This window comes from Crocodylus siamensis, chromosome 1 (genome assembly GCF_052110815.1).
Source record: "Crocodylus siamensis isolate JL-2025a chromosome 1, ASM5211081v1, whole genome shotgun sequence".
In the NCBI taxonomy this organism is placed as follows: domain Eukaryota; kingdom Metazoa; phylum Chordata; order Crocodylia; family Crocodylidae; genus Crocodylus; species Crocodylus siamensis.
This window is the reverse complement of record NC_143395.1, coordinates 293919957-293947367: the sequence shown is the minus strand read 5'-3', so window position 1 is coordinate 293947367 and position 27411 is coordinate 293919957. Positions and strand designations below refer to the sequence as shown.

The 27411-nt window shown below is 41.7% G+C and overlaps 1 protein-coding gene across 2 annotated transcripts in view; it reads left to right on the top strand.

Annotated features, from left to right (window-relative positions):
• Positions 1-27411, top strand: part of GABRG3 (gamma-aminobutyric acid type A receptor subunit gamma3) — a 600858-nt gene that overhangs the window by 292692 nt on the left and 280755 nt on the right. The window contains exons 4-5 of one of the 2 annotated variants that reach the window (XM_090064879.1): positions 15340-15560; positions 22842-22924. In XM_090064879.1, coding sequence (XP_089921005.1) covers positions 15340-15560; positions 22842-22924 — 304 coding nt within the window. Of the gene's footprint in view, positions 1-15339; positions 15561-22841; positions 22925-27411 lie in introns of those variants that run through there. The other variant, XM_090064886.1, reaches the window with a different exon arrangement.

The window sequence follows — 27411 nt, the reverse complement described above, 5'->3', positions numbered from 1 at the left end:
GGTATCAGGGTAAATCTGATTTCAGAGTATTTGTCCATACAGGCAGGCCTCTTCTATGGAAGGAGGGATCTATCATTTCTGAACATGTGGGTGTGTTTCTTCTAACTGGAAAAATCCCCTCTGCTAAGAGATGGCAGAGGTAAGATAAGTAAAGCTGAGATGCCAAAGATAAGGAAAAAGATATTTGGAGCATCTCAGCCTGTTCTCAGGTCAAGCAGCAGATAGCAGGGAGGAGTTTCAGGCTGACAGTCACCCCTGAAGATGAAAGCACCCTAGGTATGTGTCTCAAAGGTGCATCTGATCACATCTGGAGTCTGGCTATGTCACAGTTACCTAATGTATTTTAGAAATATCAGTGAGAGGGAGCATTGTCAAAAAATATAGGTTGCTAATATTAATATACGGACTATAATACCAAAAAATAAAGCCAAATTCTAGTCCCATTGATATTTATTTAATTTGGTTTTACTCAGAGAAGAAAAGAGAGCAACTCTGAGTTTAGACCAGCATGAAAATGAAGGCAAAAATGGCCCCTACCCTGTAATTTGCCTTTGTTTCTGCTTAGAGTTCAGCATTTGGACAGCACCTTGCAAGACAGTCCCTTTTTTGGATTAAAGAATTGAAACCAATTACAGATGCCTCTATTAAGACTGACTATGTTGAAAACAGTTAGTGTAGGGCATTCTGTATGTGAGAGGATTTACATTCTTTAGAGTGGCTGTTGAAGTCTGGAAAGCTTAGCCCCTGTTTCAAGATTCGTGCTAGACTAGACCAAATAGTTCCCAATATTTTTCTCTTATGATTGTACCTTTTAGAAATGGGGAGGAAGGGGGAGCAAGTAAATAAATACATTATTAATGTAAGACCATGGTTTAAGGAAAAATAAATACTCAAAAATTAAGGAATTCCAGTATGCAATGTAAGCTAAGGTACAAGAGGCAGGGGGAGGGCTCATCCTTATTCTGTGTGAAATGTGATAAGGTCAATCTTGTTGTTTTATTTCAAGTACTAAAATTACAGGATGTTCAAAAAACCTGAATTAGCATCATTGGTGACAGTAGCATCTGGGCAGGGGGCCAACAGAAACCTGTGCACCACTACCATTATATGCATTGTGTTGGTCCCCTGTCCCTAGTTGATTTTTACCTGCATAAATGTGTCAATTAAGACTAACAAATAACATCTCTGTAACTTGTCCTATATCACACAGAATGGATGTGTCTGGTATCCTTCCCTATGATGTATTTTCAGCTGTACTCAGAGGTACATAAGAATATTTGGTGTAACTGAATGCAGCTTACATTAGACAACTCAATATAACTAATGACAATTAGCTGCAGTGAGGACCAGAGCCTGCAATGCAGAGATGGAATTGCAGCTGTGGTGTGAGGAGAAACCTGTTGCAAGCTGTTACTATAGCAACTGGGAGGGGAACTATTGCTTCACAGTAGAGAAATAGAAGTGGGAATGTTACCATAGTGACAAAGGGAGAGCTTTCCTGATTTGGGTAAGTTGCAAAAACTACTGCCATTACTCCTAATTACCCGCCTGACATAGCTGAAGTCTCTCTTTGAACACCTCTTATATTTTTAGTGATGAAGGAAACTTGAACTAAAGCTTCACATTTCCCCCACACACATGCACACAATTTGTATTTGTTTCAGTACCTTGTTATGGTTTTATATTTGTATCAATGTAACCAGTGTGGGGGAGTAATTACCAAACTCATTTTTTATTCTTTATAGTACCTTGGAAAGTGTAGCTCACAGCAGCCTATCTGTTACATCATGTAACATGAGATTAGCAAATCCTGAAGCTTAAACTGAGATAGAGGATACATTTGTCTAAACATCATAATCTATAAGCAGCAGTCTAGGTCAAACTTTCCCCTTTCATGACTGTAAAATGCATGGGTGACTATTAAATGTGTTGTAAAAAAATTAAATCCCACTGGTTTTAAATAACATAATGTTGTTTCATTGAAGATTGTGCTGTGGATAATTTCTAAATGTATTCGTGGACTTCCTGAAATGGATCTAAAGAAAATGGGTCTTAAGAAAAGAGCTTTCCATTGCAACCCTAGAATATAAGAACATAACCACTGTTTACTGGGTCAGACTAGGTCCATCATGCCTGGTATCCTGGGGCACACAGTGGCAGAGAGTAGAATATAAAAGGGAGAGTGAACAGGGTATAACCATGTTTTTTTCCCACTGTTCCTCCCTCACTTGTAGCCTCCAGCATCTAAGGTCTAGGAATTTCTCATTCAAAGTCTGTACCCCTAACTCCCATAATGAATAACTGCTGATGAACCTTTCTTCCAAGAATCTGACCAGTCATAGAAAACAAAATGCAGCAATTTGCTTGCCCATGCCCAGCAACCAATCATGGGTGGCCTGGCTGCTTGGTTGCTCTTGGCAATCTCTGACACCTTGAGGGGCCCACAGGGCCTACTGGGAAGCTTACAGGAGCACCTCAACCTGGTGGCCTCAGCCAGTGCAGGCAGCCTATGTGCCTTTCCCCTTGAAAGGGCAAACATATGTTCAATTCACTACTGATCTAACCCATGCTGCTTACAGAAAACTACATAACTTAAATCAATTCCACCTCAGGCTTTCTGAATGTCAGTACTTAGCCTAGGGACGATAGGCCGACTGAAGCTTAGAGGAACCAGTTTGGCCAAGAATCAGGAAGGCTCAGGAAATTAATTTTTCCTGAAAGGAAACAAAGAAAGCAGACTTTTGGGGCAGCACTTTAAAAAAAAAAACTGTACACACAGATGGGAGAGGAATAAAAAAACAGTTTTTTGGAGGAGAGGCAACTCTTTCAGTACAGCCTCCGTCAAGATCAGAAGGATATGGTGGTGTTAAGACAAGAAGCCTGACATGGAATTCTAAAGTGATATGGACCCAAATCTCAAAGAATGCTCAGATGACAAGGACTTGCACACAGCTATTTTTTTAATTTTGCCAAGCCTTGGATGGACAGCTTGTGCTGTCCTAGAAGTTGTAACTTTTAGAAACAATTTTACAAATTTGAAATAAAACCTATGTCTATTTGCATCACATAGTGTATGTTCCTGAAGAGGTAAACAGTCAAGGTAGACCAAAGATTGGCATCCAATGGACTGCATCCAGCCTCTGAAGCCATTGGACCTGGCCTGTGGAAGTCGAGTTTCAGTGACATTTAACAATGGGGGCTGCAGCCATGGGAGCTTTCCCCATGCTACTGTGGGGAGAAGCAGTAACAGTGTACACTTTTCCCATGCTACTTGCAGAGAAAAGTTCTGGCTGTGGTCAGGTCCTACCACTTGCCCTTCTGCCCATCTCTGACTCAAGATTGGTCATCCTGGCTTGCAGCCATAAAAGTTGCTTACTACTGAGGAATACTGTCAGTCAGAATGTCCCCAGTGCTGGATCTGTAGAAAGATTATGTTTAGGATACTGATGAGAGCTGATACTAATCTCATGGTTTAGAAGCTTGGAACATAGGGTATAAGGTGTTAGTAGTTGGAATATGGGGTACTAGATGAAGGAGTTTTACCTTAAGAGTATGTCTATGCACCCAAAGTCATACATGGTGCCAGGATTTAGCTCATACTAGATAGCTAAGAAAAGTACAAGTCCAGTGCTTGGATTCAAATACAGAAGCACGGTAAGTTAAATAGGTCTGAGAAAAATAAACAGTACAAGAAAGAAATTTTGCTTGTGTAATTAAAAAGCCTAATCATGTATAACCAAGGGTACTTACAAAAAAGTCAGTTAGGCTTTTTGTGCAGACAGTTGCCCAAATCTTGCAAGCATGCATGTAGTCATGTGCTCAACTTGATCAAAAATCAAGAAGACAGGAGTAAGTAGATAAAATGTGGGCATTTCTACCTAAGACATTTATTGTGGAGTAGACTAGTTAGCTCTGCAGTAAATGTGGTGTGTCTACATGTGCACCCCTATTAGACTGGATTAAACTAAAAAAAGTCTGCAGCACGATAGTACTTATTTGTCAGCAGTGCATATGTAGATACTGCTGTGTCTGGCTGGGGAATAAAGGTGGCTAGCCCCACACTGGAGCACCCTTGTGCCCCAGCTGGCCCCTCTGCAGCACACTGAGCCAGGTGGGAGAAGCCCTGAGCTGGGAGGCTGACCTCTTGGGTCCCCTGCCGGCCGGGGCTGCTCCCCACCAGCTTGGCATGCTTTTGTTCTGGACTTATGTTCAAATGGTGCACCCAGGAGCAATGAACTCCAGAGCAAGAAGCTATGGAATTTATTGCTTCACATAATTGCATATGTAGATACACCCTGTATCTATTTTGAACAACAATTGAAATGTTAATTTATATACAACTTATAAGAAATGCTGTGATTGCTTTCATATTCACCACCACCTCAATATTTTTTATTTTTTATAGGTCTCACTTGCCAAGTCATATAACAGTTAAACTATTCTGTTGAACTGTACTAAATCTTTGCTTCTGTTGGTGTGAAATGCATTGCATTTTTATTGAGTAGTTGATAATTTTTTTTTTAACTTGAAAGTGACTATTGAAAGACTGAAGAGGCAGAATGGTTAGGATACTAGATTTGGGCTTGGGAGATCCAGTCTTTGCTCCACCACAATTCCTGTATAATTTTGGGTAAAATCAGTTAGCCTTTTAAACTGCCACCTATAAAACTGGGATTATGACAGTTTCTTACTTCACAGGGGTGTTGTGAGGGTAAATGTGTTAAAAAATGTGAGGCACTTAGCATCTGCAATGAAGGGAGTCATGTAAGCACTTCAAAAAGGCAACAGCTGCAATGTCTTCTAAATAGTCACCCTAATTCAGGACAGTAAGACCTGTTAAAACAGAAAACTTTTCCGATCTAGCTACAACCAGCATAGGCTACACCAAGGTTAGCCTCATATGACAAAAGCATCTAATAAGCTAAAGTTTTAATTCTTCACCCTCCAGTACCTATTCTCTCATTCATTATCATGTATCCCTTTTCTCTGAAGCTATACTGCATTTATGGTGAGGTGGTGAGTGACATTAGCAATCAAACTATTACTACAGTCTCCACTTCTTAAGCCGCAGAGAGGAGAATTCAAAACCTCTTCCCATTTTTTGGTGTGAAGGAACTCTCTCATTCAGGAGACTTTCATATTTTCTAATTCATTAGTCATGAGCAGTCCACTGCATATAATTTCTGAATACATTTATTTTTGTGAACAGTTAATAAGAATTCTTTGAATAAGTTAAGACCTCAAAATGTGTGCTTAGAAAGCTGATGTGTCTCTTGCTGGAATCGGTGACTAGTATCAGTGCCTTTATATAATCTGTTTTATAATTTCTTCACTCATTAAATATTCTTCACAGAGCAAGTATTCTTAGGAGACCTTGGTACTGCATTTTATTACTTATAGTACAAGCTTTAACTTATGTTCACAAATTTATAATTCTGTATTCCCTCATTCCTCCTATTTAGTGGATATTAATGTCATATATATTTGCACAAAAGTGAAACCTTGTCTGTGTGCGTATTTGCAAATGTCTCAGAAAAAGAGAAAATTAGCAGCTCTAGGCATCTTAAGATTTGGAAGTCATGCATATTTGGAGTCTACTTTTCATATATATAGGAAGGATCCCTTAGGATAGAGCCTTAGGTAGAAATGAAGAAGTAATTACTTCACTGTGCATCAGCAAGAAGGCAGATACTTTCCTTGTCTTACTGTTAGCTCCTGCCAAGACTTTCATTCTATATAAAATTTTATGGTTTGGAATGGATGTGGACTAGACATTAGAATAACCCAGGATTGTGACATTGATCCAGGTCCAGTCTTTCTTTCATATGTTGGGCCTGGTCTACACTAAAAATTACGTCAACATAATTTATATACCATATATCCAAATCTAAATTGATGAAAGCTGGAAAAGCTCACCCTTCCATTGTCTCAGGAAAGCCATCTCTTTGAATAAGCTGAGACTTCAGCAAATATATAGCAATTGGCACAATGCCAGTATAGCACTGTGTCACGTGTTGGTGCCAACAGTCTTCCAAAAAACAATCCCATGATGGTCCTCTCCCTTTAAAAGTGAACAAAATATTGAACTATGCTACCAGCAGCCCAGCAGTCACAGTGACCAGAAGCCTGCTCTCTCTGTCATCCCCCTCACTCAGTCACTGTTGATAATTTTCCATTGTTTAGGAAATTCCTCTTCCCCTACTAGCTCTCTTTTGTGAGCAAACAGGTATGGCTTCTCTCAGAGAGAAATCCTGCCTTGACAAAACAAAAATCCTATTTCTTCTCTGCTTGTGAGGTGAAGAACATGTGTTACCTCCACTACCGGGCAACCACAGGAACATGAATTTCTAAATGGAGATTGAACAAGAAATTCAAGCCAAACTATATGAAAGGAATCAAATGTGATGTTGGAAAAGTGAAGTATCTACAGCCTAACATAAAGGCAGAGAACCGAATAACTAGAACCACTCCTGGATCCTTTCTGCTAGGAGCTTCACTTTGGTTTTTGCTGTGGGCCTGTTCTGTGACCTGCAACTAGCAACAGGTAGTGCACAAAACAGGTTATGGAGGAGAAGGGTATGTAGATAATTCCTGAAGTCTCTTAAAAAAGCCAGAAATTCTTAGAAATGCAACAGGAATGCAGTTGGCTCAAAGAGAGACAAGATGAGCTTAGTGAGCAAGGAAAGGGATGGTGCTCAAATGGATGCAATACTTCCTGATTCGCAGCAGCTAAGGTCCTCTCCCCTTTAACAATGGTGCCCTTTTGCAGCCAGAGAATCAAGGAGTAAGTGTTTAAAATATTTGGTTTATTTTACAAACAGCTGTAACTGGGTTGTTCATCTCACTGCCTTTTGCAGGAAGAGAAGCTGCATTATTAGTTTATAGGTACTTTTATTCTCAACAACACAAGGTCCAGCTAAACAAACTATAATACCTTGTCCTTCCCAGACTTTAGGAGAAGAGCCACTGTGCACTCTAGCTTCTCCTCATAGCAGGCTGTTCCCTCACACTTTCCTCCCCTTTGGTCTGGGTACTCTTACATCCCCAGGTGGCTTTTGGGCAGTAATGCAATCCCTAAAAAGTTCTACTTGGAAACCTAAGCATTGTATGTGTGAACACTTATGTCCAGGGACAACTGTGAACTGGTTCCCAATCAGAGACATTCTTGAAATGGTTCAAGTGTTATGTCTGTCCACACCCTCAGAGTTCTCCACTCTATAAAAGGTTGTTGGGATGCATAGTGGGAAGATCCTAGAAGGATCAGTGGTGAGAGGACTGGCAGAATACAGAATGCAGCTGTCTTTCTAGCCCATGGATAATTCAGTGTTGGCTAATACTAATACCAGGTATATGCACTGCCAGCTAATTTACCCATTTCACTCAGGACCCACGGAAAACCAGATGAACTGTAGTTATGTGTATACATGCCTTTGAGTAATAAAAGTGCCATCAGGGACTTGTGACTTGTGCTTAGTGTGGGAATGGTTTTAAACAGTACAAAGTGTACTCTTCTTTTCTCAAATTTTACGTTGGATCCAATTTTCTTCTTCTATTTTTTATTATTTGCACGCAATAAAAATGTTTGTTAGGATTCAAACTGACTTTACTGGAAAATGGTAAATACCAAAACACCACCCACACTTCCTTCCCCAAGAATTTATGACAGTTCCTTATAAATCATTTACATTCAATATTCAAGCCTCACACACAATAAATGTGAAGAAAAGAGGTACCCTTTAAGACCTCCTGCTGAAGTAATCTTTTAAGGACTCCCTCAGCCTTAGCTTTTCAATGGGCTATTGTACGTGGCCTTGTATCTAGCTGTTCAAAATCACCACACAGTCTGTCCATTTTCCCTTGCAACCCTGCTGGCAAGGTTTCCCTGCTGTGCAATGCACAGCCTGCCACAGTAACAGTAGGAGTATTTACCTTGCTGAGATCTAGCCTAATTATAAGGCATCGCCAGCACCCCTTCAATCAATCAAAAGCATATTCAGCAGACATTTTGCAGTTGCTCAGGCAAAATGTGACTCTTGCCTTACTGCTATCTAGACATGCAGTTTATAGATTCATAGATGTGAGGGTCAGAAGTGATCTCGGCAGATCGTTGAGTCTGACCCCCTGCCTAGGCAGGAATGAGTGCTGGGGTCAGATGACCCCAGCCAGATGCCCATCCAGCCTTCTCTTAAAGACCCCCGAGGTAGGCGAGAGCACCACCTCCCTTGGAAGCCCATTCCAAATTTTGGCCACCCTCACCATGAAGAAATTCTTCCTGATATCTGACCTAAATCTGCTCTCTGTCAGTTTGTGACCATTGTTCCTTGTTACCCCAAGAGGCGCCCTGGTGAACAGAGCATCTCTGATCCCTTGCTGTGTCCCCCTAATGAATTTGTAGGTGGCCCTCTCTTCTGGGTAAAGCATCAGGATAGGCCAGAAATCTAGAATTACTGCTAGCATTTCAACACAACACATATGATTATGCTGGCTGGAGAGGAATCTCTCTCCTTGCCTTTTGAATTAGATGGCCCTTAAGCTTCCTTCCAAGTTTGTGATTCCAGTTTTGGGAAATTGCCAGAAGTATGGAGAAAGAAGGACAGACTGGGATATACAGTGCATCTGTCACCCCACCTCCATTTGGGCAGAAGCAGGGCTGGATGGCATCTTGGAGACTAGCTGCTTCAGAGACACAAAAGCTTTCATAGGCAGATGCTATGAATGGATTTACAGGAAGCAGGGGTTCTAAACAGAAGGAAACTGAAAAACTAAAGACAGAGCGGGGAGGCACTTCTGAGAGAAGCAGCTGGGAGGAACCTATTCAAATTCCTTTAGCCTACCCCACACACTACCAGTCACAACCTGGTACAGAAGGCTGTCATTATCACCTTGAAGGCTTGAATGATGACAATATGCCCCCCACTGTAGATTTTCCAGCCTTGAATTTTTTGTTCACTAACATCCAGCACAAAGGCATAACTTAAAATGCTAGGCAAGGCTAGACAATCATCTTGCTGGGGTCGTTTGACCCCAGTACTCTTTCCTGCCAGGGGGTGGGACTTGATGATCTGCTCAGGTCCCTTCTAACCCTACTAACTATGAAACTATGAAAATGTTGGTATCCTGAATAGTGCAGGGGGCATACAGGAAAGGGAGGGAGGGAAGAGTACACTTATGCAGGGGTTCATACAAAGACTGCTGTGGCAGGTATGTGGGCTGCTCCTGTCTTAGCACAAACTCCCCAGACACAGGTTGCTGTGGCTGTAGCTGCATGGGGCTCTCTGGGGGCTCCCATTCTGACACCCTCGCTGAATATTCTCCTGAGGCTGGTGCCCAACTCTCCCAACCCTGTAATAGTCTGGGTTTGCAAGCCTCTGGATAGCAGTTACCATGTGCTAAAGGATAACTTTTGAAGACTATTTCCTTTTGGTGTCTCTGGGCTAGGAGCTTTGGCAGGCTCTGCATTCAACTCTGGGATGTGGCCTGCCTTGTCTGCAAGTTCTGTATGTTGTCCCATAACCACACTGCACAGCCATGTCTATCCTCTGTGCTCATTTCACTAGCCAGAAATGTTGCTACAAAGTGTTCTTCTTGTGAGCAAATACCTGCAAACGCATGAGATTTTTACTTGCTTTCTGCATCATCCATTCAGGCTTCATGTACACAAGGTGCTGTACTGCAGAGTTGACTAATTATCCCTGCCATAAAGCATCACTGTACTATACACCCCTATTAGGCCAGAGTAAACTAATTAACTCCACTATAGGATAGTACTGCCCAATACAAGTACTATCCCACAACAGAGTTCGTTACTCTGCTACAACGTATATGTAGATGGTGACTGGAGCTGGCTGTGTCACAAGATTGCTACAGTGCAGGGATCTGCCTGCTGGCTAGCCCCACACTGTAGCACCCTTGTGCACCAGCCAGCCCCTCCTCAGCACATAGAACCAGAGGGGAGCAGCTGTGGACTGGCAGGCTGACCCCCTGGGTCCTTTGCCAGCTGGACCTGTGCTGTCCTGGCTCAATGTATTGCAGTTCCATGTGCATATGTAAATACTGTGCCTGGGAGTAATAAATTCCCATGTGCACTGTGCAGTGCTGATGTTGATTGTGTCACATTAATATCACATGTAGTTGTGCCCCCTGTCTCCTCAAAACGTCCTGTTAACTCTGTGAGCAGCAGAGATAACAAGCAGCAGTCACTTAGGTTTCACAAATATAGAAGAATGACAACCTAGCTGTACAGCCCAACTAAGCTCAGCTTGTCTGTAAAAGATGCATGGGGGCTGTTATGATCTGTGCAAGACTGACATGGACAGTAGAAAGAGAAGAGAACAAGCAACTATCTTCTTTAAAAGGACTGGAAATGGAAAGTGGAACTATTACAGAATTACAGAATGAAAAAAAAAGAGAATTGGGAAATGGAGATCCCAAGCACATACAATAGGCATTATGCTAGCATCCCATAATGTATTGCAAGAATATCCCATAAGGCATTGCAACAGAAGGTGGCCTGGAGAACCCTGAGATTCTTCTGTGCTGTAGCTTTGGCTGAGACAACCATGCACCGTGAGCATGTGGGAAGCTTGCACAAGCTGCTAAGTTTGCATGCACTCTGATGGCATAGCAGTTAATTAAGTTAGTTATCAGCTTTCAAAACTTAATGACAACTAGCTTTGCTAGTGAGTATGCGGGTTTGGCGTCATTCTTATTGAGGATGTGGCTTCACCTTTTCATAGGTGGAGAGTCTGAAGTCAGGGCAGGGTAGCATCCTAAAGATTACTGGTTCGGGGAAGCATAAGCTTTCATCGGGAACATCATACTACATCAGATCTCTCCAAATTAGTCTCTCCTGTTTATTCAGGTGCAATACGAGTTCATAAATCACACCAAGCTGTGTGAAGGACAGAGGATCGCATTCTAATCCAGCGAAGAACAACCATTTCAGCAGACAATACCATAACTTAGCTCTGCAGCCTTAGCAAGCATTACTTTGACCTTCTTCCCCTTCTCCTGACCAATCTGCTGCTCTGCTTTCTGCTCCCTGACCTTTTTGTCACTGTACTGCCTGTCCCCTCCTCAATCTGCCATGCACCCGACACAGACACTCTCCTCCTCACTTGTGGCACACATACCACAGGTTGACCACACGTGTTCTAAACAATCTGACTGCATTAGTGTGCAATGCAGTTTTATGAAACCATAGGACAACATTTGGCCCAAATTTAAATACTCCTGTCAAGTAAATGTAATTATATTGATCCATTCTAGGGCTAAATTTCACCAATGGTATCTTTGGGGTTTGGTTCTAAGGATGGCACTTCATGGATGAAGTGTTAGCTGCATCTCCCTATCCCTTTCTCTAGTACTGTAGAGAAAGGCATGTGTAAACTGAGGGGAAAAAAGTAAGTTGGACTATTAGTTGTATCACTAAGGGGCTGCCTTTCCCTTTGGACAAAGTCCTAAGTATATATAATTATAAGTGTTTCTAAATTTAGGAATAATTTGGCAAGCAAAATACGCATTCTTTAAAAAAAAATAATTTCAGATATTAATGTCGTGCGAGATCCAATTGTCAGAGACGCCATAGTCATTAGCCAGCTGCAAATGTGTGGCATCATAGTCTTTCATTCCATAAATACTGGTCTCTGCTTGTGAACTAAAACAACAGTTCCTCTAGCTCAGCACTTAAAGAAAATGGATGTATAAACATACAGTATCATAGAAAACAGGGCTGGCAGGGGCCTTGAGAGGTTCCCCATTTCACTGTCCTGTCTCAAAGTAGTATCAATTCTAGCTAGACCATTCCTGACAGAAGTTTGTCTAACCTGCTCTTAAAAACCTTCCCATCTCTCATTCATATCCCATATGCAAACACAATTCTGAAGAAGGTTGTGGAATTTCCACCACTGAGGGTTTTAAGAGCAGGGACATGGTCATGTCTGGCACTTGTCATTCTGTAGACAGTGGAGAGACAGAAACCTCTCTTCTCAGAGGTGTTATAGTGATGGGATGTATTTTATAAAATAAGGTAAATGATCCACTCTCTGCAATAATGGCAAAGTGAGGAAGCAATTTCTTAACATTTATAACATGTAGCTGGTTTTGTTTATGCCTTCTGACCTCATTGCTGTACTAGCCAAGCACTTATCAAGAGTTTTAAAAAATAGAAACAACAATTAGCGGATAACAATAAGACGGATACTTTAATGGCCTTTCATGTCTCAGTGTACAAAGTTTTGCAAACTCCTTGCACACCAAGACCAATATGAAATTCAAATCTCTCACCCTTCCCCTGAAAAACGACTAAATCCAAATGAAAAATAAGGTAGAACAACTAAAAGGAGGATGTTCTTGCTGCTTTTAGTGATCGTGTTTCAAGCCATGACATGATCTTCTGCCTGGTATGTGTATATATACTAGGAATACTTATATAGCCCATTGACTATTTGCCACACAGAGGACGCATCTACCCATTCATTAATGTGACGTAGTTACTGCACATTAAATTTAGAACTTAGTTAACCAAGTAATAAAATCAGTGCTCAGTAACTTGTACTACTGTGCAGTAACACCGACGCACATGTTTTTAGTGATGCTTACTGTGTAGCTTAATACTACTGTGCAGTAGTGCATCAGCACGGTTTTTGCCCAGCATGCTACTGTTCAGTTAGCCTCTTGTGTAGACACACCCAGAGATGATAGTCCCTGAATTTGCTTCTGGGCTAATGTTATAAACAGTCTAAAAATACGTTTTTTTCAGTGTTTTAACACTGGTTCTGGATGAATAGACTGAACTAAGTATAATTACAGCAACAATGCAGGGAAACCAGACAATGCCTAAAAATTAGTTAAAATTCTAACACAGGTTCAAGGTACAAATCCTGTTACTGAGCAGTTAGCTATGTTTTTTTCCACAAGACTGCTGCAATATTCAGGACACAGGTTGGATGTCTAGGGAGCATAGGGAGACTGATATACAGTTGCACAAGAAAATATGACTCCTCCACTTTCTAAATTTTGAGTACTGGCTTATGCAAATCAAATAAATTTCTTTTAATATAGTGTTGTGGAGAGTTTAGGGGATATGTAATAATATACATGCAATAATGTGTTTGTGTGTGTGTGTGTGTGTGTGTATGCTTGTGTACCTGTGTGCATAGACGTATTTATCTTCTGCATCATTACCTCTATTAAAACTATTCAGTAATAGAAACATGGCTATAGAAATGGAACGAAAGAAACGATAAGATTGCTGCATCTGACTACAATATTAGCTTATTAATGGAAACTTTAGAGAGCTCTGGGCACTTGACATCCAAAAACATCAGGTATCTATAAACTAAAATAAATGTGCATCTCTAATCCTGGTATAGAATCTTGCACCTGTCAGGCTTTGATCATCCAGTCACGTGCCGTGCGACTTTGGATGTATAGGGCTATCCGTTGCTCCATTCCTGCGGCCCCACTGAACAGCTGTCCCACCCCAGGGTAGTCTCCTCCCAAGTCTTTCCTGCCATGACTTTTTATGTTATTCCAGTGGTGGGGACTGACTACTGAGGTTCTCAAGCACCTGGGACCTCTGAGCGGCGATCTTCCGCGAGGCTCCACCTCCCCTATACCTCTCCCTGAGACCCAGCCTCGACAAGTTGTTGATGTCCTGCGGCCAGACCTCTAACTGTTGGTGTCCCATGTTCTCTTGTAGAGACATACTAGGAGCCCCCTGGATCCACTCTATGCTTTACCAGCAGGGTCTCACAACTGTCTAGTTTCCCCTGGGACAACACTCCCTTTTAACTGAGCTAACACAGGGCTTTCTGTACTATAACTGACAACCCCTCCAAAAGTGGGAAACAGAAAGAGATAACCAAAAAAAACCCCAATATCAACACCAGAGTGGCTCCCGGGCTAAACAGGATGAGCCCAACTGGCCTCTTGACCCCTGACCTCCTGGTCCACTCTACAGCAATAGGCCCTGACCCCTAAAGCTCCAGACTGGCTCTGACCTGGGTACGCATTAGCCTACCAGCTACCACATTCTTCCCTCCATTCTTCACCCAGCCTCTGGGTTTGCCAGACCCCCAGTGGTCCTTCTGATCACGTCTTCCCCACATCCCCCGCTGGGCGGCTCTGCACGGCTGGAGCCCATCTTCCATGACCCCTCCCACTTCTTAGACTTTTCATACCCTGCCTGGGGTCTCTCCTGGAGCCTCCTGGAGCCTGCACCAGTCCCACCTTGTGAGATGTTGCTGGCTCTGCTGATCTCCCTGGCTCCTTGGGGGTACCTCTCGTCATCTTTCTCCTCCTGCTCCCTCTGCTCTTCCCCTCCAAATCTTCTGTCCGGTTGTGGTACGTTCCCCTGTCCTCTCTCTGTGTCGTTGCCGGCATCTCCCCTGCGATGGACTTCAAAGGGCACTTCAGCCTGGTGAGAGGCAGACCTGTCTCCTTTTACCCCCAGCAGGGGTTCCGGGGACGCATTCCCCGCTGGTGACAGTCCAGGTCTCTCCCCTTCTCTCTCTCTCGCAGCTCTGTTTATATCCCCCCTCTGGCTCCTGCCGCTCCTATCCTCATCTGGCCACAGCTTTAAAAAAACATGGCTAACGAGCATTTCCAGCTTTGCCGTGGCTCTGGCTACAAGTATGAGATTTTCTGGTTTTTTTCCTTCTTCTCTCGTGTTCCCTGGCATGTTCTGGACCCCAGGGTTCCCCCTTAGCCCCTTGGGGTCTGTTCCTCAATTCCTCCCTGTGACAAATCTTTCTTCTGTAGGCTATACATGCAAGGAAATGTTTAAACAACTGTTCAGAAACAGAAAAATAATGTTAATTTGGATAGATGAGAAAATAGATTGTTACAAGTAAGAGAATTTGCTATCTCAGCTGACTTATTTCACTACTAAATGTCTACATTCATTTAGTACTACCTGAATCTAAACTACCTGTTTCATTATCCAGGAGCTCCTTAAAGGCTCTGCTGTTAGGCTAAATCAAAAAAGCCATAACAGATACACAATGGGGTTGTCACTTTCCAGAGGCAGTAACTTCCCAAAAAGAATAGTCAGGATGGTGTGTTAATGTACAATTTGCTAAAGCAAAGAGCCAGTGCAGGAGATAATTGAAATAATTCTAAGAAAGAAAATTGTAAGTGGGGAGCAGGGTTGGATGAGGAGGGGACAGGACCTGTAAATGATCATCTCCTCCACTGGTATGAATCAATATCCTTCCATGGACTTTAGAGATATACTAATTTGCACTAGCCAAAAATAAGACCTATTAGTTTGATAGTTGTTATCAAAATGAGATATGTGGAACTGATTCCAATTTGTATGGCATGCTTTTATTACAGGAATACCAAATTGATATATTTTTTGCCCAGACCTGGACAGACAGCCGCCTTCGTTTCAACAGCACCATGAAAATACTGACTCTGAACAGTAATATGGTTGGCTTGATTTGGATACCAGATACAATCTTCCGAAATTCCAAAACAGCAGAAGCTCACTGGATCACAACACCTAACCAACTCTTGAGAATATGGAATGATGGGAAAATCTTGTATACTCTAAGGTAAGAAGAGGGCATGTCTGACTAAAAGTACTTGATGTCCCTTTTTGAATAGTGTTTTTGAAAGCTGGGCTTTTTTCTTCTGCACTTCCCAATTTAAAATCTAAAGGAAGAAGTGTCAAAATTCTGGAGGAAACTAGATGCATGCAAGCACCCATGTCTGCTACCTTGTAAAAGACATGATAAAAAATCGTACATCATATTTTTTGTCAAAAACGTAATTACTTAAATATTAGAGTTTAAGTAAACAATAGGATGTTTCAAACTATAAGTCTGTGTTTTAAAATGGATCTGTTTACATCAAAGGTTGTTTTTATTCATTTGAGAACCTGGACTATTCAGATATACCATTCTATCATAAATAAGAATCTCTACAAGCAGTCTGCTTGTGAAATACACCTTCCGTGTTACACCTTCTGCAGTAATTGTATTCAGCTTCCTCAGTGCATTGTCACACTATGATACTTGGTTACCAGTAGGAATACCACTATTGAAAACTGCTACTTAGTTTTTATGGTATTCTCCTATTTTGAAGTTTGATCCAAACCTCAAAAGAATCTTGCTTATTTCAGTAGGTTCTGATACATAAGAGAAGAAAATCTATAACCCTAGTTGTAGACACATAGCATATTTAAATGTGTGTAATTTACCTTTCCATCAGTCTAAATGTGGAAAAGACACACAACATACAGTGTTATAGTAGTATAAGTCACTCCAATTCAAAGGAAAGTTATTTCTCAAAGTTAAGAGTAACTATACTGGTGTTTTGTGTTCACCAGCTATGCCAGTGTTATATGCTCACAATTCCAGTTCATTTGGGTTATCTGTTTGCATATTGAGAATGGATTACTACTTGTGCCTTGCCACCTAGTGGTGATATGGTGCAATAGCACCTACTACACATAGCTGTTTGTGTCTGCTCTGTACAATGACGTAACTTCAATGAATGTATAAACTGAGAGAAATTACACTGGTGTACATGTGCTGTGTGTCATTGTGTGGATGTGAATGATCCCACTTCTACTGTAGTAGAGTGCAGATATTTCTGAACAAATTGGCCGATAGATTTTTCTGTCAACTGGTCATTGTATCAACAAGAAGCAAAGCTACCTTGGATGCAGTTTGGGTTAATAGCAAGGATCTTGTAAAACTGGCTGTGGGACATAATATAACAAAGGTCATCACCTTTAAAAGGACTAACTTGGAAAAAACCCAAATATCTCTTAAGTAAAGTGAATGACTGGACTGAAAATTTTGGAGGAAAAATTGATAGGCAAGGACTGCAAAACTTGTGGCTGAACAAGAACCTTAAACAGGCTGTTATGAATACATGAAGGATGTGAACGCAATGGGAATTGCCAAAGAATTGCTCAGTCTTATGAAGAATATTAAAAATAACAGGGAAAAAACCTTCTATGGTAATATAAATAAAAAGAGAATCAGAAAGGAAGAATTAAAGAATATATGTTGAAGATAGAGTAGATATCCAGGACCAACCAGGCACAGCCCAAGTAGTCAATAAATACTTTGCCTCAGTCTTCATTCAAGATGAAGAAGTAACTGAGAAAACTGGTGATGTACACATGGCAGTGTGGGTATGAATATAGAATTTATCAGCTTTGAGGTAGAAACAAAATTTATACTGGCCTCTACTGCAGAATCTGAAGGCCTAGATAATCTCCATCCTAGTACACTGAAGGGATTAGCACATGAAATAGTGAATCCTCTAATGGAATCTGTCGACTCCAGGGCAGTACCCTGTGCTTAAAAAATTGAAAATAAAATGCTCGTTATCAAAAAAAAAAAAGGGAGAAAGAGTGATCCAGGCAATTACAGGCCTGTTAATTTTACTTCAGTAGCAATTGTTCAGTATCTTAGAACAAATAATGAAAGAAAGACTAGTTAAAGATATGAAGGAAATAGGAAATGGGATAAAACACAAGCTGGGTTTATCAGAAGATCATCATGTCAAACTAATGTCTTTTTTATGACAAGAAAACAGGCTTCTTGGATAAGGGTAATGCAGTATCTTAATTTACCTAGGTCAAACCAAAGGTTTTGATACTGTGCCTCATGCAAAAGTATTGGCCAAACTTGACAGGATAAGAATTAGTACTACAAGCATGAGGTGGTGGACAAGGAGTTGGCTCAGAAAGGGATTACAGCTGCTTATGCTGAAGGAGGAGTCATCTCAATGGAGAAAGTTTACCGGTGGTATCTCCTTAGAGAATGATCTAAAAATGCCATTCACCTACATACTGTTTAACAATTTTATCAGTAACCTTGGTACTAGAACTGGAAATGTGCTCATGACATTTGCAGATGATACTAAGATGAGCTATTGTCAATACAGAAGAGGACTGGATTACTGTTCAGGACAATTTAGATAATCTTGTGGAATGGAGCATTAGAAGCGACATTAAGTTTAAAGCAAGAAGTACAATGTCATTTACTTAAGAAACAAAAACGGAATTGAGCTAAAATCTGGGAACACAGACTGGAAATATCTGAGAAACAGAGGGACCTCGGTGCATTGTTTGCTTATAGAATGAACATAAGCTGCACAGCTGTAAAAAAGACTAACACAATCTTGCTGTGCATTCGATGGGATACATGAGAGAGAGAAGGAAGTACTAGTGTCTTCATACACAGCATTACTAAGACTGCATTTCGAAGACTATGTATAGCTTTGCTCACCAGCATTCAGAAGAGATTAACTTCAACTGAAACAAATTCAAAGGGCCACTCTTATGGTTGAGGGGATGGAGACCTTTTCTTATGAAACATAATTAAAGGAGCTTGACTTGTTTAGTTTAGCAAAACATATTGAGAAGGCATATAAAAGGGGCCTGTTTACAACAACATTTCTAGGGTGAATGCTATGGAAGAAGATATTTTAAGGTTGGAAAGCAGCACTGGTACAAGGTGAAATGGCTATGGATACATTTTGATAGGAAATTAGGAAAATATTCTAACTATCGCAACAAAGTTTTGGAATGTTCTTCCAAGAAAGTGGTGAGGACAAGGACATTGAGTCACTTTAAGATTGAAATGGACATATTTATGGAAAGGATGATAAACTAGGAGTCCTTGATCAATAATTGTTGTGTGAGATGTAGGGTTAGGTGTTCAGTTCTTTACGTGGGGGGAACAAGTTAGTTGTTCTCATGTGGAAAGTATCTGGTAATTCCATGTCTCAGAGCTTTTGCTGGTTGCCAGCTTGACCAGAAAGGATTCTCCTCACCCAGTATTATAAAAGCTTCTGGGGATTTTTTTTTATTTTTGGTTTCCTTTCCTCAGAAGACTTAGGAAACTGGCTTCACTAAGGTTGGGGGTTTTGATAGAGTGCATTGATGCTCCTGCCAAAACTTAGACAACTCAGAGGTTCTCATCTATAAAGTCTTACTTTTCCACTCAGGGTAATGGCAATTGTCTAATGTGGTATCAGGAAGGATATTTTACTGTAGATTATAGTGGTGCAAGAAGTTCTGCCTCTCAATGGAGAAAGTTTACCAGTATATCTCCTTGGAGACTGATCTAAGAACACCATTCACATAGATACTGTTTAACATTTTTATCAGTAACTTTGGTACTAGAACTGGAAGCGTCCTCATGACATTTGCAGAGAATACTAAGATGAGCTATTGTCAATACAGAAGGGGACTGGATTACTGTACAGGACAATTTAGATAATCTTGTGGAATGGAGCATTAGAAGCGACATTAAGTTTAAAGCAAGAAGTACAATGTCATTTACTTAAGAAACAAAAAAGGGAATTCAGTTAAAATCTGGGAACACAGACTGGAAATATCTGAGAAACAGAAGGACCTCGGTGCATTGCTTGCTTGTGGGATGTAGAATAGAGCATAAGTGAACCAACCTTTTGCATTTCAGTAGCAGGGCATTGGCCGTCATCTCCTCTGCTTTTACCTATGGCATGTTATAAGGTCTTTCAGGTATTAGGCCTTTTAGCTGTATGTGAGGACTTGAAGTGGGGAGTTGTTTGGCTTAGTGAGTGCCTGTGAATGCTGGAAACTGAACTTGATGGTCCAGAAGAACTCTTTTAGGCTTATGTTCCTAAATAGATTACTTTTGTAATTTCTTGGACAAAACCCCTGTTGCTTTAATGGTAATTTTAAAGGTCACTTAATTTGTAGTATCCTTTATGTTAAAAAAACATTTAGACTGTTGGTTAAAAAAACATTTTGCAGTCATTTGTGTTGGCCTAAGTTAGTGAGTCATATCTTTTAAATCTGTTTTAAATATTTCTTCTTAAATACTGTAGGTAATCAGAATTGGTCCAAGATCTCCCCATTTTTCCACTTTCAGGTATTTTCTTCAGCCTCTCATTCCACATCTGTAGTTGTATCTCCTTCGGTGTGGCATCGAGAGGTTGGGTGCTGGTGAAAAAGCTTCAGCATGACTTACAATGTTTGTGTGCTGTGTGTTATATAGCGGGTGTCTTGATCATTCTAGTCTCCTGGCCACTGCTTTTCTGATGTCAGGCAGAACAGTGCCAGCCAGCAGGTACACAACGTTTAGGCTGGTAAACTTCAGACATCCTGTGATGCATCAGCAGCTATCATTCAGAATAGTGTCAAAGTGCTTAGCATATATGGATCTCTCCCAGACAGGGCATGCATATTTGGCAGGGGAGAAGTTGAGAGCCAGAACAGTGGTTTGGATGGTTTAGGGGTTAGCTCCCCATTTTGAGCGGGTGAGCTTATATAGAATGTTGTTTCAAGTGCTCACCTTTGCTTTTGTCCTCCTGATGTGTTCTTTGTATATTGCATATAGCTAATAGTATTCAGGGAATAAGTATCATGTTCATTAGCCTTTGACTCAGTAGCGTAACTATGGTGGGGAGACCAGGGCAGCAGCCTTAAATGCCAGCTTGTGGGGAGCTTTAAGTGCCAGCTTTAAGTGCCCGCTTTTGGGGAGGCAGCAACTTTAAGTGCCAGCTTGTGGGGAGGCTGCTGCCAAGCTGTATAGCCACATCAGTGGTATGGTAGAAGCTGGAAGTTGATGCTGCCTCTATGCATCCTGTTGCCCCATGCTTCTAGCTGCCTTTTTACACCTCTGCTTTGACTCTTTATCCCAAATGACGAGGTATCTACTTTCAGCTGTTATGACTGGCAGTAGCCCTTTGCACAAGTCCAGAATGAGGTTTGAGCTCATGCCTTTGATGGCATGCCAATAAGCCTTTACTGCTCTTCCCCTGTATTGATTGCATAGGTCAGGGGTTACCAACCGGGATACGCATACCCCTTGGATACTTAGAAAGGTCATAAGGGGTACATGTGGACAGGCAGGGTTGGAGCATGTCTCAGGGCCCCATGCAGCCCATCACGGCACCTCTCTTCCCCACACCTCAGCTCACTCTCCTGATTGGCTGCCTCCCTCAGCCAATAGCTGACAGCAAGGAAGTGCTGCGGCCACCCCCTTCCTGCAGAGCCATGAAGGTCTCAGTGGCTGCGGGGGTAGATGAGTTTCTGTGTGTGCTCCCAGGAGCAGGGCTGGGGTGTGGGATGGGGGCAAGGGCAATGGTGCCCCTCTGCAGGCTGCATAGGTGCCACCTGGTCTGATGAGGGGAGGTCGCATGCAGTGGCCACTGCCACTACCCCATGCTGCTTTCCCACAGGTGGTTGCATGTGTGGCTCCTTGGGCTGCTGATGGGTGGCACACGATTAGCCAGGTATGAGGCCCATCAGTAGCCCACAGAGCTACACATGTGACTGGCTGTAGGAAAGCAGGGTGCAGCAGCGACAGAAGCAGTGCAGGGCAGTGGGCGGCAATGGTGGTGGCAACAGCATGGGGCAGGGGGTGGTAGTGGTGCTGGGTGGTGGGTGGTGGCAGTGGTGGCCACCGTGTGCAAGCCTCTCCCCCCCTGCAGCCAGCCAGGCAGCACCTGTGCATCTAGCAGAGGGGTGTCACTACTCTTTCCCCACCTGTCCCTGCTCCTGGGAGCATGCACAGAAACACACTCCCCCCAATACTGCTGCCATTCAGACCCTCTGTGCTTCACTGCTGCTGCTTGTTTCAAGCGCGGCACAGCAGCCATGTGCATCCTGTCGCTGGGCGGGCAGCAGCCCAGTGGTGAGCCACACAGTGGCAGGATGCATGTGGTGTCACACTGCTCTTGAAGCAGCGGCAGTGAGGTACAGAGGCAGAGCAGCAGAGTCCAGCCTGCCCTCACTCCACACACAGCTTGGGAGGGCACATGCCCTGCCCTTGGCTCCCCTGCAGTGCACACAGTGGTTGGAGCCTCCCCTCCATGCTCCTGGATGCGCCGCTAGGCTCCCATTGTCCCATGGCCTGGCCTGTGCCACATTCACCCTTGACCGTACCCCACTCTCTCCTGCACTGGGGGGGTCTGGATCTGCCTCCTTACGCCCTTTCCCTCTCCCCTGCCCCACTCCTTCCCCCCACACATACTTCCCTGCTGGGGGGGCAGCAACTGTGTCTGCATCTGTATGTGTATGTCTCTGTGTGTGTCTGTCCCCTGTCTGCCGGACAGCAGGAGGCACATGGTGTCATGCTTCTCTAGGGGCAGCAGCAGTGGGGTGCAGAGTCCAGCCTGCAGCAGCAGCTGCCTCCACCCTGTGTACAGATCTGGGGGGCATGTGCCCAACAGGTCTCCACCAGGGTGCGCACAGTGGTGGGAGCTGCCCCCCCATGCTCTCTAGACGAGCCACTTCCATGGCTCTGTCCCATGCTTCACCCTAGCTGTGCAGCGCCTGCTGCTGCCTCAGCCCCAGCCCCGCTTCCTCCCTCCCTCCCTCCCCATGAGGGCCTAGATTTGCACACACACCCCTTAAAAAACAAGAAAAAAAAATAGAAAGTGGTACACGAACTGAACTTTGAGGCAGAAAGGGTACACTTGCTAAAAAAGGTTGAAAAACCCTGGCATAGGTTGTAAGTAGTTTAAAAACATTGCATAAAATAGTAATATTTTAGCACACTAGTGACCTTACGCCTACAATATAATATGAAGTAAGACACATACAGTACTCTTCAAAAATAACTTGGGATACATGTGTCCTCCCTCCCCCCCGCCCCACCTCACATTTCTTAGCATATTTTTTCCAAATAGCTGTTTTTAGCCTGTGTTCATTAAAGGCACGTGGTCTGGAGGAAATTATCTATAAAAACCTTTATTCTATGGCCACACTTAAAATTTTCCCAGTTGTACCTTGAACTCTTATCTAAGGTTACCCAACCTTTTTCCTTTAGCTTTTCAATGTGTTGATATATAGTGACAGGTATCTAATTTTTTTTCCACAGGCTTACCATCAATGCAGAATGCCAGCTGCAGCTACATAATTTCCCAATGGATGAACATTCTTGCCCGTTGATATTCTCTAGCTGTAAGTACTTGTTTCTGCACAGAGCACTGTATATAAAGCATGTATAAAGTCACTGGTTTGCTTTTTATTTCTGTCAGGTTGTTCAGGTTTTCCTCAACAGTTACTGAAAGCCGAATTTTGCTTTGGTGTTTGACACTCATGAGTTTTCTCTTTAGCATTCTTGGTATGATGCCTCATGAAGTACTACATAGTTATATTTTTATCAGCATCAGCTTTTTTGTTGGATGCCATAATTGCGATTTAACTGAGAGTAAATATTTAAAGTCCGTGTTGAGATGATCTATAAAATCATGTAACCTATAACTGGGAGGATAACTTGTAGTATCATTTGGAGATGTGTGTCTTGGCTCAATCATCACTGATTAGCTGAGTTTATGACAAATAGCATGGTAGTAAATTTACCTCATAACTCAGAAATAGATGGTATCATTATGCTTAAGCTATTTTTTCTTATATTATTCAGCTGTTTAGTAGTTTCCAATTGGATATGTATTTTGTCAATAAATGTTTTTGTCATTGTGAACACCCTTGAGATCGGAGATGGCAAATCTCAATTAACATTACCCTCCTGCAGAAATATAATTACAAACCTGATTCAAATGTGGTAAGTGATATTTAAAAAGACAAGCATGGCTTAATTTACTGGATCCAGCATTTACTGTACCTGGTAGGATTCTTAATATGGCAAAAACAAAGTTTTAGTGAGAATTATGAAGAAAGGTCAGGAAAGCTAAGCAAGCCCATGATATCCTGCTAGGTACCTAGTGGGCACATCCACAAGATGCTTACTGAGCATTAGCCTAGTAACACTGCGTAGTAATATGATGGTTAAAAACCACGCTAATAGCCTACTGTTAGACCCCAACTCCATGTAGCACCCAACAACTAGGAAGACAATGATTCAATTGCTCAGAGAGCAAACACCAGCACACATTGCTCGCAACAGCTTTATTCAAAATGGAGACAGCTTTGGACTATCTCCAACAAACTGGGGAGCCACCACGAACATTAATTCTTTCTACATTTATACACCTTGGTTTATACTCATTAACATTTACCCCACCTTTGTCCCTCCTTTGTTCCACCCATATTCCCTCCTGGCTCAAGCTCTGCCTCTGTTTACTGTTTGTTTCATTAGCATGGAATTACCTATGCATTTCACTCATAGGCTTATGCCTTTTTGCTGTGAGCGCATGCCTAAGACGTTGACTTCTGCTTCTCTCAGTCACTTGCCGTTTCTTGCTGACTCCTTTATCTTCAAGGTCTTACTTCTGCTTTATCTTCTGACGATAGCTGGTGGGCTGCATCCTGTTTTCCTTACACAATGAGTCATATGTCCTACATACTACAACATTATTAGGAAAATGCTTGCCTAAGCATCTTGCAATGTTATTTTTAATATATCATTCTGCCTTGTGATTAGCATCGTTGCTAGGCCACAGGCTATAGCCTTGTATTCAGCTGCAAATTCAGTGTTCCCCAAGATCCAAACACTGTCACCCTAACACTACTGCACAGTGTTACCAGGCTGAAGTGCAGTAAGCACCACAAAAGACAGTAACCATGTGGTGGCGCTACTGCTCAGTAACTCTAGTTTCTAAACATTCAGTTAGTACTTTGTTAAGCAAGTAGTAAATGCACAATATCTAAAGCTCATTAATGAATGTGTAAATGTGCCCAGTGTGTATGTTCATACTGTGATTTATACAAACATAGTTTATATGACTTTTATGAGGTGTTTTTTTTTTCAAATTTACTTGAAGAGCATTCCTGCCTCTGCTTCAGACAAAAGAGTAGAAGTAGAAGTTGAGTGGTTTATCTGAAAACAACTTGAATATTCAGTGAGGGGTGAAATCTGTCTACTGGAAGTCTTCCATACACCTCTAGCTGTGTAGTCTTAAAATGATAATCCAAGCCTACAGACTATAATTAAGATGAGATTTAGATGTATTTGTCAAATGAATTTGACACCTTGACTTTAGCAATGTCCAGAAAACTTTAACAGCCAAGGAAATCCCCTCAATCCTTACTTCAGTTTGGTGCTGATATAACTGTTTTGGCAGCCCTCAGAAGTGATAAAGCTGTGTTCTGCCACCATCTTATTTAATGGAATAGCTTGTCACTTGGTGCTTAATAGGCTTAGAACCTCAGAAGCTTGAGTTCCATAGCAAAATATCAAACTTTATCTTGACAGGAATTGTTTCATCTTAATTTAAATCTTTTAAGTTAGAACTTTCCTGCTCTTTAATGCATACAACACCATCAGAGGAAGTAGGAATTACATAGGATCAGCTAAGTATAGAATTTGTCCAAGTTTGTTATATATACTTTTCATTTCTTTTGCTGTATGAAAATAACATCTGAAAATCTATAACAAAATGATTTAATGGCTTCCTTGGCATCTTAACTAATGCTATTTACCAGTGGCATTTATTTTTAGGTTGGAATCAAGTGGCATTCCTTTCTGCAAATAAGCTTTTAGCACTATTATCGTACATTAGCATGTAGAACACCTCCTCTGTGATTTGTTTGTTTAAACTTTGTAATATTTTCTGTATTATGTGTGTGTATATATATACTGCAATTTGAAGATACATGACACTCAACAGAACTTACAAAGTAAATGACTGAGTGAACAGCTGAATGATTTATTACTGGCAGCTATGCCAGATTTCTGAGGGGAGAAACTTATTACAATTTTAGATTCTATGATGCATTGTCTTTGAGTAAAATAGAAACCTAAATAGTTGTAGAATTTGCAGTGGAATACCCAAACACATACCTGCAAGATGAATTGTAATCAGCAACAGAAAAACCCACAGGGCATTATTTAGTATGTTGCTTTATGTCAGGTAAAGTATTCTGTAACAACACACATGTGAGAAGCAAGGGTTTTTTTGTGAAGATATCTTTTATTGAGCCAACTGTATGCCCCCTGATATCTCTCCCAACTATACAGTTGTTTTCTCTAATAAAATATATTGTCCCCCCCAGCTCTCCCAGCCCTCCCACACACTTAATGCTTGCATATTTCCTGGACTATCACAGCTACAACTGCTCCAATCTATTGCAACACATGTAAGCATGTTAACAGAGTTAAGGCCAGATTCTGTTTCACCTATTAGGCTTGTAAGTGGACTTGGTGCCAAAGTGCATTTCTGGGTATGAACACATGTACATTTGGAGCTGGATCAAAAGGGTAGCAGCTGTTACTTTCTAATTGCTACATATAGACAAGCCAGGAATAATATAAACATAACAAAATCAGTCCAACTTTAACAGTATTTTGCCCCATGTTAGAGTGGTTCCACTCTGTTTCTATCATGTCTGGCTTATCCCTACGTAACACTTAGAGCATAACAGCTGCTGCCCTTTTGAAATGTTCTGCTTTTGAAATGGTTCCAACTGTATGTACATCCATATTCTACCCTGCTCAAGTCCCTGAAATGTGGTTAATGCAAAAGATAGGTGGGTCCTCTTCCTTCTGGCCACTTTTTTTTGTGATTCAGTATTAAACGTAAGATGGTAGATGTTACAAAAGTATATGTCTTAATGGATTTTGAAGAACTTGGACAGGATATAATAGAATTGTACATAGAACCCTACGTCCACTCAGAGGCCTAATGTGTGGAATAGAGTTTGGCCCTTAATGTCCCAAACTTGCCACTTTTCCCTTCAGAGATTCCCTTAACTTTTAACAGACATAAAGCTTAGCCTGAGTTATTTCTAGGAGTTCTTACAAGACTTCATGACTCAATTCCTAGACTTTTTTGTAACTCAAAGATCTTTTGAGCTTCATTGGTTGTGGTTACTTGGACCATTCATGCTCCTTGGCCATGATGATGCCTTCTTTATTACTCTAACACTTGAAGGTTCAGGAACTGGATCATATCCTTTTAAATAATTTGAAAGCCTGTTAATGAGCCCTGCCAAAGATATCAGTCTGCATATTTAGCAAGGTCTTACATATAGTATAGAATTAGCAAATATACTAATTTGAAACCCACTATATTTGCACAAGCTATTGTTTTTTCATATTGAGCTTGTTTGTGTAAAGAGCAAGGGAGAGAACAAAGCCTAGATTATAAATTCACCCATGCAATGGAACTGATCAAAAGAAGTGCTCAGGTCCTTGGAAAAACAGAAGTTTGTGTTGTGGAAAAAACTATTGGAGAAGTTAGGAACATAGACTAAAACCAGTCTCTTCTATGTCCCATGCCCAGCTTTCCCTTTTGGGTCTACTAAAGCAGCATAAGAGAGAGAAGCATTCAGCTTCAGGCATTGCTGAAAATGGTAATAAATGAAGTAGTAGACCAAAAGATCTGCCTACTTAATCCTAAAGTAGTACCCAATTTTTGTTTTCCTACTACCTATTTACCAGTTCCTCTGGCTTAGTTTTATTTCAAAGCACTTACCAGAGTTTTTCTCCCATTCACATACTCAGGCTATACTTGGGCCTACTTAGGTGCTGCTGCTTGAAGAGACTA